The sequence below is a fragment of the Octopus bimaculoides genome, chromosome 10, assembly GCF_001194135.2.
Source record: "Octopus bimaculoides isolate UCB-OBI-ISO-001 chromosome 10, ASM119413v2, whole genome shotgun sequence".
NCBI classification, from domain to species: Eukaryota; Metazoa; Mollusca; class Cephalopoda; order Octopoda; family Octopodidae; genus Octopus; species Octopus bimaculoides.
Window position 1 is genome coordinate 6,403,841 of NC_068990.1, and position 13,645 is coordinate 6,417,485.

The 13,645-nt window shown below is 35.2% G+C and overlaps 1 protein-coding gene across 1 annotated transcript in view; it reads left to right on the top strand.

The window, feature by feature from the left end:
- Nucleotides 1–13,645, top strand: part of LOC106881387 (mitogen-activated protein kinase 15) — a 45,332-nt gene that overhangs the window by 16,347 nt on the left and 15,340 nt on the right. Inside the window, exons 5-8 of the mRNA XM_052971209.1 lie at nt 584–750; nt 3,467–3,606; nt 5,906–5,963; nt 9,276–9,410. Of these exons, the coding sequence (XP_052827169.1) occupies nt 584–750; nt 3,467–3,606; nt 5,906–5,963; nt 9,276–9,410 (500 nt within the window). The remainder of the gene's footprint in view (nt 1–583; nt 751–3,466; nt 3,607–5,905; nt 5,964–9,275; nt 9,411–13,645) is intronic.

Consider the following 13,645-nt stretch of genomic DNA (forward strand, 5'->3'; position numbering starts at 1 on the left):
TCATTAAGTTTCTATGCCATCTCTCGCATAGGTGTTTTTTTTTCCTGGTTTAATCCATTGTTGATTCTTTTTATCCTTCAGAGAGAGAGAGAGAGAGAGTCAACCTAACACAAAAACGAATTGATTAAAAATAAAGGCATATCAGGGCTATTTTACAAATAGTTACATGAAATCAGTCCGAATAATAATAAAAAAAAAAAAGCAGCTGTTTAAATTCCCTGAAGTTTCCATTCTGTTATATTGTGTAACAAAGCACAAAAGCATAAATTAATCTAATTTCAAGAAAAATATAGGTAGAACTAACCTGATATATCATCATGATAGCAAAGTTACTGCTTTTAAAACAATTTTCAGCAAAGAAGTGCATGAATAAAATTCCCAAATTATAAACAAATTATTCATATTGATTAACTTGAATTCTATTCTATTTCTATCTTAATTTCCTCTACAACTATTTATAAACATTACCAACATTAAGTTGAATATTAATTACTAATTCAATATTTGTGTAAGGCATCAACCTTACTATTACATTCACCATCTCTAATACTCAATAATAAATTTCAATAAACTTCTATTTCAGCCATCGAATATTCTATTAAATAGTGATTGTCTGGTAAAGCTATGTGATTTTGGCTTAGCAAGATCTATATCTCAAATTGGGAAAGATGAGACAGGTGACCCAAATTTAACAGAATATGTTGCAACTCGATGGTATCGTGCACCAGAGATTCTCCTTGGATCTCATAAGTAAGTAATTATTTTTCTATTGGCTTAGTGGTTAGAGTGTTGGGCTAGTTTGGTTTCCGGACTGGGCTATGTGTTATGTTCTTGAGCAAGACACCCTATTTCATATTGCTCCAGTTCACCCAGCTATAGAAATGATTTGTGACATCACTGGTGCCAAGCTGTATCGGCCTTTGCCTTTCCCAAGGATAACATTGGTGGCATGGAGAGGGGAGGCTGGTATGCATAGGCGACTGCTGGTCTTCCATAAACAACCTTGCGTAGACTTATGCCTCAGAGGGTAACTTTCTAGATGCAATCCCATGGTCATTCATGACCAAAGGGAGTCTCTATCCTTTTACCCTATCTGTTCATATACTTAAAATAATATATCTTAAACTGAGAGTATTTGTATATTTATTTTTGTATGTGTATATGTGTGTGTATATGAACGGTTTGTGTTTTTAAACAGAATGTATTTTTTCTGATGTTATATTTATTCCTGAATGATGTGTAAAGAAATTTTGATTTAAGCCTCTTAATGAATTCTTTATACTGAAATATATATTGAAGAAGATAAATATGTTCTTTTGAATTTATACGTTTTTGCGTCGTAACTCCTTTATTATTATTATTATTATTATATATATATATATATATATATACGTGTTCATATAATGATATCTACACAATGTATTAGTGAGATAAAACATGTAATCGTTACCAAAATAGCAAAAATTCGTCCACAAAGGTCTATAGTAAACTCCTTATGGATATCGATCTCCTTGGTTATATATCAAAAATTTAAATAAGAGTTTTGATGCTAATATCCATTTATATTAAAGTTTATTACCTCATCATCATCATCATCGTCGTTTAACGTCCGCTTTCCATGCTAGCATGGGTTGGACGATTTGACTGAGGACTGGTGAAACCGGATGGCAACACCAGGCTCCAATCCAATTTGGCAGAGTTTCTACAGCTGGATGCCCTTCCTAACGTCAACCACTTTGAGAGTGTAGTGGGTGCTTTTACGTGTCACCCGCACAAGTGAGATCCAGGTAAACATATGTGGCTCATTGGTCATCACCCTTCAACTCTGCCCACCCTTTTTACAGTTGCTGGCTGTCTCCATTCAAGTCACAATGTAAAGTCCTCTTTCCATGGGATATCATCACGACCTTCACAGGAAGAGAGAATACCATAATATAAAAAAAAAAAATGCAAGCATTCATACTCAATCAATATGTTGTATAGAAACACAGCAGATCAAAAAAAAAAGAAAAAATGATGAAAGGTTCAAAAATACCTGACATTAAATAAAACAGGTTACAGAGGCTGTAGGAATACAAGAAGTAAGTACTGACCCCATTACACCCACTCAATAAAAGGAATGAATAGGGGATGAGCAGGCAGAATTGTTAGCATGTCAGGAAGAATGCTTAGCGACCTTTGTCTGTGTTTACATTCTGGATTCAAATGCTACTGAGGTTGACTTTGCCTTTCATCCTTACAGGGTTGATAAAATAAGTACCAGTTGAGTACTGGGGTCGATGTAATTGACTTACTCATTCTCCCAAAATTCAAAATATAAAAGGAAAATGAATAAAAACCAAAATTTATGCCTCATCTTCAGTCCTCATACTTGCCATAAGATGTAACATAACAACATAAACACAGAGGGAAAATGAATTGTCAAATGTAAATCATTTAAAAATGTAAACCATTTAAAAAGAGCAAAGTAGTGACAAAAATTTTCTGAGAAAAGAAAAAAAGTATAATGAAAAATAACCATTAAGTTTGTTTATAGGTCTTAATGGCTCTTCTGAAATATGACAATATTGCTTTTCAACATAGATTCAAATCAAAATTTTTGCCAAATAAATTCAAAAACAAAATGTATTTCCTTTCATTTTCAGGAACAATATATATAAAAATAAGATTAAATAAAAATATAATATGCTTATAAAAGTTTACATTTTTTGTTACAGAAGATGCAAAACTGAAAAAGCAAAAAACAAGGAAACTAAAATTGTGAACTTTTGGATATAATGCAATGGTTATTTAAACTGTGCTATGTATGATTTACTTAAAGTCATTAATGCTTGTACAATTTTTTATTATCTCATGCAATATGAATTGTAACAAGATTTGTTACTAGTCCAAAATTAGTGAAGGTGCAAAACTCAGCGGTTAGAGTGTTGGGCTCATAATCACGAGGTAGTCAGTTCGATTCTCAGACTAGGCTATGTATTATGTTCTGGAGCAAGGCACTTTATTTCACGTTGCTCCAGTCCACTCAGCTGTAGAAATGAGTTGTGACGTCACCGGTGCCAAGTTATATCAGCCTTTGCCTTTCCCTCAGATAACATTAGTGGAATGGAGAGAGGAGGTTGGTATGCATGGGTGACTGTTGGTCTTCCATAAACAACCTTGCCAAGACTTGTGCCTCAGAGGGGAACTTTCTAGATGCAATCCCATGATCATTCATGACTGAAGGGGCTCTTTACATTCACTTTTGTTTTTAGTCCAAAACTAATGTAAGTTTTGAAATCAGCTCTCCTCAATATCCTTCCTGAAACAAGTGTTACTAATTACTCAACAAAGTCAAACAGTATGATTTGATACGTTAAAGTTTTTATAAAATGTTTTTTAATGATTTATCTTGCCCTTTTATAAGACTTTTATTTATATTTTTGCATGAGTATAATGCTTTTATTATTGGCTATTTTACTTTTAGGTATACAAAAGGTGTTGACATGTGGAGCCTTGGTTGTATTTTAGGAGAAATGTTAACTGGAAAGCCACTGTTCCCAGGGTCCTCTACAATTAATCAAATTGAAGTAATCATGTCAACCATTCAGCCACCTAAACAAGAAGGTAAATATGTTAGTTTAGTTTATTTTGCAATCATTTCATTCTGGAAGTCACCGCAAAAATTATCTTCAACCATTGTGAGAATCTTTAAGAACCATATATGATTCTTGTCAGTGTAACAATCTGTCTATATTAGTAGAAATTCCATATAGAATAATTATTACATTTGACTGATTTATAAGACTACATGAACTTGTAATACTATTCTTTCTTTTGCATTGTGGATCAGTTCTATGCTGGAATCGGTTGGATGGTTTGACCAGGGCTGGCCAGCTGGAGGGCTGCACCAGGTTCCAGTCTGATTTGGCTTGGTTCTTATGGCTGGATGCTCTTCCTAGCGCCAACAACTTTACAGTGTGTGTTGGGTGTTTCTAACGTGGCACCGACACAAATGCTTTTACATGGTGCTGGCATGAGTGCTTTTTTTAAGGCACTAGCACAAAGCTCTTGTAGGCCAATCCTCTTCATCAGGGGAAGTGGTCTTAACATTTCTGCAATGGAGGATGGGTCCTCTTGTGTACAGTAAGGTGGCAGGTTTCTTGGTCCTTTGTCATCTTGTCTGAAAGGTTCAGCATCCAGAGGTCATCCTTCAGTACTTCAGCTTCATGTCTACATGGGTTTCCCTCTTCCACATGTTCCATCCACTTTGAAAGAGATCAGCTCTCCTTTTTGAAGCTGTTAACATCCATCTGCATCACATGAGTAAACCAGCACAGTCTTCTCTCTTGCACACTGCATCTAATTCCTCTTATGCCTGACTTCTCTCTCAATACACTAGCACTCTGTCACACATGTACACATACATTGCACATCCGAGCATACTAGCCTCATTCCTCTCCAGCCTTCACAAGCCCTTTGCATTCAGAGCATGTTTTTCACTACCATGTAAACTTACTGTTCATATACATGCATCATAGAGAAAGAGATCTTTGGTTGCCAACAGAGGTAAAAGTTCTTTGAATTTTCTCTATCCTATTCTTATTCTAGCTGTTACACTTTCTATACATCTCCCTTCACTACTAATTTGGTCTCCTATGTAACAGAAATTATCCCCTGCCTCTAATGAGATTCTAAGGCATTTGAGAAAATCAATTTCCTGAGTATCTGTAGCTTTTATGGCTCCTGTGCATCTTCCATGTATGAATACTACTTTCTCTGACAACCTTCCTATCATTCCACTGAATCTCTTGTGTGTCCATAGCTAGCACTGGGTACACCATATGGAATTCCTGCCTACACCTTTCCTACAAATCAAGCAGACCTGAAGTAAGTAGGGTCCTGTCTGTTCTGTCTTATTTACTAGAACCTTAGTCTATGCTAAGTTAACCTTAAGGCCCTTAGATTCCAGGTTTTGCTTCCACACCTGGAATTTCTTTTTTAGCTCTCATATAGAATTTGCTATGAGGGCAAGATCATCACAATATAGTAGTTCTCAGGGGCTGCCAGCCCTTTGGTCTGAAGGACAATGATGAAATGGAAAGGACTATGAAATGGAAAGGACTGAGAACTGAGCCTTGATGAATGCCTTCCTCCACACCAGATTCTTCACTACACTCATGGTTAACTCATAACTCTCACCTTACTAACAGCTTCTCTGTACATGGCCTGTAGAGCTTTCACAAGCCCTTCATCTACCCCTAGCCTCCTCATAGCCCACCATATCACACAACAGGGTACACTATCAAAGGCTTTCTTTAAATCAACAAATGCCAAGTATAAAAGTTTATTCTTAGCTAAGTACTTCACTTGCAGTTGCTTGACTATGAAGATAGCATCATTAGAGCTTGTTCTTGGGGCAAAGCTAAGCTGCGTTTCATGTAGCTTAATTCTAGTCCTTATCATTCGAACTATAACTCTCTCCGTAATTTTCATCACCTAAATAACTGATTGTATAGGTAATTTAGTTATCGTAATTTTATATTATTTTAGTCATCTGCAGATATTTGTCTGTATTCTCTGCTCTTTACAATGAAATATTTTCCATGATTATTGCTTGCTAAACTTTTGAACCTGGAAAAACTATTTCAACTATAGTTATAACTTTTTATATAACTTACAAGCAGTGATGTTTTACAAAGAAAACTTCAATTGGAAATGGTGTTCGCCTCAAACCAATGAATACATGAAATGCTTGCAACAGAGTAAACTCCACTAAAGAGAACCAGGTGGTGGTGTTACACTATGTAGATGTTAAACTCCTCAGTAGACTAACCAATAGAAAAAAATGTTATGGTAATTAATTATAGAATAGAAAGGTTTGCTTTATAAATCTGCTAAAATCACTTATCCTTTTTTTCCCCAGATATTGACAGTCTCAAAACTATGTATGGTGCATCTATTTTAGAGAAAGCTCAATTAAGGTAAGAAAATTATATTAAATTATATTTTTGTAAGCATTCTATGATTGACTGATGTAGGAAATTTGTTTTATCTTTTAGTTTTGTTGTTAATTTCTTACTCTGTAAGTACTTAATTGACACTGTAACCAAATGCATTGCACTTTAATTTCTTAAGTTGTGTTTGGAAATAAAATAACAGTCATAAAATTTGAGGCACTTAAGATAGAATAAAATATTTTACTATATTTCAAAATTATTTGTAGCTTATTCAGAGACACATAAGGCAAAAAACAAGAAAGCTGTTGTCAGCTGGTTTTGATTTCCCTACAAACATTGTCAAAACAGAGTTTGTTTAGATGTTGCCTGCTTCTAAGCATCTTAGCTGGATAATAAAATGGACTTTCATCTGGTTTTAGTGATGAACATATACTGAATTACTTATTCATTGTATTAGCATGTAAATGGCTGAGTGTTCCACAAACACATATACTCTTCAGAATATTATTCTCAAGTAGAAATGTGAGAAGTCTAGACCTTCGAATTACAACGTCAATCCATCAGATGCGCTTTGAAATAATTTCTTGTTACTCAATTTTATTCACAAGTCTTAGTCAACCTAAAGTTATGGTAAAGGGTGCCAAAATTGCTTTGTAGTCAGGTTGAACTTGAACCTCATGATTGTGGAGCAAACATCCAAAACCATCTAAGTATGCCACTAAAGCTATGTTTACTTCCCTCTTTGCAATACTATTTTACATTTTTCTTTGTGCTGATGGTAAACTTCAACATTTTATCCTCCTCTTATAGGAGTATTTTGTCTTGCTTGAATATGAGTTTCAACTTCCTTTATGATTTCTTCAAAAGCAGAAACATGTTTTACTGTACCTCGATTTTCTTTCTAAAATTTCTTTGGATATTCTGATATTTGAAATGCCGCTGCAAGATTTCCTCTTCCACATTTTGCGCATCAGACTGAGTCAGTAATCCATATTATCTTTACTATTGCTGTTCTTATTGTAAACAGTTTAAGAGAATAGAGGCAGGCGAGCTATTGAAGTATGAAAGATTGTTGTTTTATAGGGTTTTTCTTTTGGTGAATGTACAAGAGACCGGGAAAGGCCATTTAGAAAGCTTTCATAATGATGGGAAGACAATTTAGATAAACTATTTGGGTAAAAAGTGATGCAATCAAGAAAGAATTGGAAGTGCAATGTAACTGGCAATATATTGTAGCATTTGATGGTCTGGTTTATAAATTAGACATATCTGCAAAACAGCTCTTTAACTCTGCTATTATGTTATCTATTAACCTTAATATTCTTAAATTTGGCCTAAACATTTCTTGTGCTTTTTTGGACTCCATGTAGTTGTTATCAGTTACTCCTATGTAGCAGATACATAAAATGTTCTGGCACCTTACCAGTCTTTCATGAATATCCTTATACTTTTATGTGCAACTGATTTTACTGAATAAATGCCTTTTTTCATGATGAGCGAGATCATTGCCAGTGGCCCTGGACTGGCTCTTGTGCGGGTGGCACATAAAATACACCATTTTGAGCATGGCCGTTGCCAGTACCGCCTGACTGGCCTTTGTACCAGTGGCACGTAAAAGCACCCACTACACTCTCTGAGTGGTTGGCGTTAGGAAGGGCATCCAGCTGTAGAAACTCTGCCAAATCAGATTGGAGCCTGGTGTAGCTATCTGGTTCACCAGTCCTCAGTCAAATTGTCCAACCCATGCTAGCATGGAAAGCGGACGTTAAATGACGATGATGAGGATGATGAATAAAACTGCTTCCAAAATGATATTAAAGTTCACTACTTTCTGTTACTGATGAACACCCAGATGTTAGTAGTGTTAACTATTAGTCTTCATCACTTTAGACTTGGATTTTGAGTCTACTTGTCTGTATCTTTTTAGGCCATGATTAAGTCAGTTGGACCTAAACAGTAAGTGAAAAGTAGCATGGCTAATTTTCCTCTTGCATGTGGTGTAGATGGCTAAAGGATTTGCATCACAGAACTTCTTGAGTTTTGTTTCCTTTCCCTTATCTAATAATCACAGTCTCTGTATTCAGGATAGCCATCTCAATGTTTGCCAGATTTTCCATTAAAATTATAAATAATGTTAATATTTAGCTATTTTTGTGGTAATTTGCAAAAGTGTCTTATAGAACTGGTCATTTTACTCATTCAGTAAACCTACAGGTGGGAAATATGTGAGAGATTACAGTAGCCAATCTGCTGAGTTTTTCTATATAACACTTGCAGTTTGACTAGTTTGAATTTTTTAGCACTATAACTATATTCAATCATGTTCTGATTCCTACTTAAACTTTTAACATTCAGATTACTCCGTCAAAGGTAATGCTTATGTATTTACATTGTTTAAAATTAATCATGCATTATCTCGTAACTTTGTAACTTCAATAATATAATTATTCATTTTTAGAATGACATTGTAAGGTAGGTGTAAGAGGCTGGATCTAGCCAGTTTGGACATAAAACAGGTTCAATATTTGGGCCGTTCTGAGTTCAAATTCCGCCATGGCCGACTTTGTCTTTCATCCTTTCAGTGTCGATAAATTAAGTACCAGTTGCATACTGGGTCGATCTAATTGACTGGCCCCCCCTCCCCCCAAATTTTGGGTTTTGTGCCTAGAGTAGAAAAGAATATTTGGGCCAGATATGACCAGTTTAAATGCTAAAGGGTTAAGTTGCTTTTAATTAAACTTTTTTTATGCTAAAATGGTTTTAAAAACATCTTAGTCTGATCTCCAGATTGAACTTCTGTTTGTTGATAAAGGAGTTATATTGGGATGCGGTTTTCAGAAAAAGACTGGGTAAAATGTTTAACTTTGAGTTTGAAATAGAATAGAATAGGAATGTAAAACAAGAGGTGGAAAGGTGGATGCATTGAGTGGTCCATCGTCTGCTAGTTTAGCACAGTATGAATTGTAGTTTCAATAGATTTGACAATTACAATAGAACTTATATGTATCCTTTCATAGTTTGTTTATCTTATTAGATGTCCGATATAAGTTTAATTTTCATCTCAATCCTGCTACAGAAAATTAATTTTTATTTTGTTTTAAAAATATCAGTACCATTTGTGTCACACTCTATGTTTTAAATGCATATCTGTTTCTATTATCTTTATCTCTATATTGAAACTTTTTGACCTATTTTATTTATTCCATTCTTTGCTCATCATTCTAATTTTTATTCCCACTATTTTTCATTCTGTATATTATGTATCTCATTTATTTTAGTGATCATTTAAAGAATTTTTCTGAAAATATATTCATTTTGTTACTTCTTATATTTCAGACCAAAGAAAGAATTATCAGAAATATTAAAGGATATATCACCTGAAGCTGTAGATTTGGTGATGAAGTTACTACATTTCAATCCTGACAAAAGAATCACAGTAGATGAAGGCTTACAACATCCATATGTTGCCCGGTAAAATGTTTTATAAAGCATATCCAGATTTATATTTCATTTTAATTTGATGCTTTTTGTTTATTTATGACACTTTTAACAAGCACCATATTTTTGTTAAGACAAAGTTCATAAAGATATGCTGAAAACGGAGTTTAATGAGCTAAGAAAGCCTTGTTATTGCATAATGAATATATATAAATGTTTTTTAAACAGACCCCATCATTAATAAGTTTGAAGAGCAGAACACAAGGTAGATATTTTACACTTGTTTACCTCCTTAGATTAATTAGATATCTTGATAACTTCATGTCTCTTCTGCAGTTAAGATTTAGTTTATGCTTTTTGCATAAAACATCCTTCTGCACTCAGGTTACTGGCAGGGAAATACAGCATGTGAAAGTATTTGAAGACGTTTGGTAATTTGATGAAACAGCTCTAATCTAGCAAAAACTGAATGTACTTTAATAAGAATTTGTGCACAAGTTCTCGAGAAGCTTGTTTCAAGATTCTTCTATGAATTTGCCTTCAGCTTTGATGACTGCTTCTACGTTGGACCAGAATCATTGCTGTACCTGTGCTAAAAGGTCCTCTTAGACGATGAAGGTATGATATTGTGCGGGTGTTGATTAATCTGCCTTCAGATAATGCTCTAATCTTATTAGTCTGTGGGATTTAGATTTGGTGAGTTTGGAGGCCTCAAGTTTGGTGTTACATAAAGATTGTTTGACATCCATTCTTGGGTTATGTGGGTTTTGTGAGAAGGCGCTGCGTCTTTTTGAAACACATACACTCTCCCACAACATACTTCATTCATCCAGGGCTTCACACCTAATCTCTTGGACTTAATCCCTAGTACTCCAACATATCCAGCAGCATTAATTCTAAAACCATAATGGTCGCTGGAAACTTAGTGGGCATCACTCTGTGAACACCAGAAGGATCTGCACATAACCATCTGTCACTTCTCCAGTTAGAGTTTTGGTCTTGGTAAAAGTTTTTCTCATCAGAGAAGAACCACAGCATGTTATGTTCATAAGATTTTTTCAGCTCATTAAGTAACCACTTAGCATAGCTCAGACAAGTTGCTTCTGTCTTAGCAGACTTGAATTGGCCTCTTCTCAGTACATGTAACTTATATTTTATCTCCTTGTGCACCAGAATTTTGAAAGTCCACTCTGACACCCCAAGTTCTTTGGTGATGGCCCTAATTGATTTTCTGGAATCATTATTGATAATGCTTTGGACCCATTGGATGAATTGTGGTATCCAAATATTTAGAATGCATTCTTCTCTTTGATACAGTAGAAACATTCCTGTCTGAGTATTATCAAAACTTTGTGTACAAAACATCTTGCAATATTTAGAAAGTTGGCAATTTCTAAATCACATATGGCAACAATGACTGCATACCTTATCAGTTTTTATACTAGCATTTTATCTGTCATGAGAGTAGATAAAATGCTAACCTATTTGAAGAGAGTAATTCCCCTGTATTTAAATGTCCTCAAATACCCCTTTCCCTCTATATATATATATGAATTTCTATGCATATATCTGAATACACACACACACACACACACATATACACATACAAATGTATATGTACATACACATATGCACACACAATAAAAACAGCTGAATGGGTTATCTGGTATTGCTACAATTGTTTTGTTAAGAGTTTTTATTTTGAAGCTAGCAGAGTACAGTCGGGTATGCAGTATGCTCAACATCCATGTTGTGTAACTCTAGTTCATCAGGTTACCATCTATGTATATATGTGTATGTGTGTGTGTTACATATTGTATTATATTTTGCTTGGGTATAGTGGAGGCACAATGGCCCAGTGTTTAGGGCAGTGGACTCGTGGTCATAGGATCGCGGTTTCGATTCCCAGACCGGGCGTTGTGAGTGTTTATTGAGCGAAAACACCTAAAGCTCCACGAGGCTCCAGCAGGGGATGGTGGTGAACCCTGCTGTACTCTTTCACCAATACTTTCTCTCACTCTTACTTCCTGTTTCTGTTGTGCATGTAATTCAAGGGGTCAGTCTTGTCACACTGTGTCATGCTGAATATCCCCGAGAACTACGTTAAGGGTACACGTGTCTGTGGAGTGCTCAGCCACTTGCACGTTAATTTCACGAGCAGGCTGTTCCGTTGATCGGATCAACTGGAACCCTCGATGTCGTAAGCGATGGAGTGCCAACAACTTATGCTTTAGAGTTGTGTTTCTCAGGCATGTTTTGCTTATGGACTCCTTTCATGCATCTTTTTCTCAATGTCTAAAAACTCTTGTTATTTTTTTATAATTAAATATTATTAAGAATTACAGTAATCCCTCAACTATTGTGGGTGTTACATTCCAAAATCTCCTGTGATAGGTGAAAATCTGTGAAGTAGAAACAATACTCGTTTTTTTTTTTACTGTGGTCATGCTGGAGCACCACTGTATTATATTTTTTTGATTTGCATATATTTATTTTATTATAAATGCAAAACAACACCATGGAGAAATTGACATAAGCTTAAATAATAAACTGTGCTCTCTGAGTGGTTGGCGTTAGGAAGGGCATCCAGCTGTAGAAACTCTGCCAAATCAGATTGGAGCCTGGTGTAGCCATCTGGTTTCACCAGTCCTCGGTCAAATCGTCCAACCCATGCTAGCATGGAAATCGGACGTTAAACGACGACGACGACGATGATGATGATAGGTGAACCACGATATGGTGAGGGATTATTGTATATTAAAAAATGTTAAAATTTTTTTATGCACTGTAGAAATATAACCAGTTTATTGCACATAAATTTTGACAACAAAATCTTAAATGGACACACCACAAGGGCCATATGGACCCTGGTTGAAGACCACTGCTTTAGAGTCAACCTTCATTACCGGCAGATGAACAGATAAAGTGAGCTTGATATGTGACAGATGTACTAGAGCAATATATACTATGAGCTCATTGGAAATAGATTCTCTAGTAGTTGATAGCTTTTCTATGGGAAGTGGTTGCTTTAAATCCCCCTCGAGGATGAAAGACAAAGTCAATCCCGGCGGCATTTGAACCCAGAACGTAAAAACGGACGAAACGTCGCTCGGCATTTTGCTCCGTATGCTAACGATTCTGCCAACTCGACTTGACAGTAAAATATTTGATTTTTATATGTGAGATAAGTTGCTTCCCTTGTATGGTTATTAAGAATGAACGACTCATTCAATCCTAATTTCTTTCTTTGGTTTGATTTTTGACACTATAATTCCAAAATTTCTTTGTAATCCCTACAAATTCGGTGTTTTTTTTACTGTATTTCTATGTGGCTTAGCGGAAATCTGCAATTCCTATATTCTATACCATTCTGGATGCATAAATAATTCGAAGAAAAATAAGATATCACACTTCTTAAGACATTTAGTCAAAACTATTGAAGTGTGAGTGTTTAAATGAAAAAATGCATGTGTATGTGTGTGTATGCATGCATGCGCGCGCGCGTGCGTCTTTGAATTGGTACTTAAGCACTGGAAAAGTATATCTGTGGAATTTAAGAGCTCATTTCTTTAAAATAATGTTGAATTCCAATATTTCATTATCTCAATGCAATAACCAAAGCAGGATTGAATCTGCATAGGGTTAAAACTGGTTAAAATGAATATTCAGAGCAGAATATCTGAAAGAACAGAAAACACCTTTGCTGTTATGAAAATAACATAGAAAGAGAATACAAAAGAAAAAAATAAAATACAAACGTACCTGTACTTATGTTGATAATTGGCTCCAAGACTTAACTTGAAAAATGATGTAACACACACACGCACATACACACAAGAAAGAAAACCATTAAAACATGTAATTGAAATTTATTAAAGAAAGCTTTTTGGCTGCGCCGGTTTGGTCATGTGATGCAGATGGATGCTGACAGCTCCATAAAGAAGTATCGGATCTTTTTTAAAATGGGGGCCACATTTTTCATTAACGAAACACTTTGAAACTTGGAACACTGGTAGAATGTGTCATATAAAACATCTTTTTCTCTTAGTCTTCTTAAAAAAAAAAAGAAATCCACAAGTTATTCCATGTTTAAGTTGTCGTATTTCTGTAATTTCAACCAATTACTGACGTCCATTCAGCCGATATACATTAAGTGCCGACTACATAAACAAACGATTCTGAAACAATTAACCCTAACCCTAACCCTAACCCTATGGTTAGGGTTAGGGTTAGGGTTAGGGTTAGGGTTAGGGTTAAAGCAAATTTAA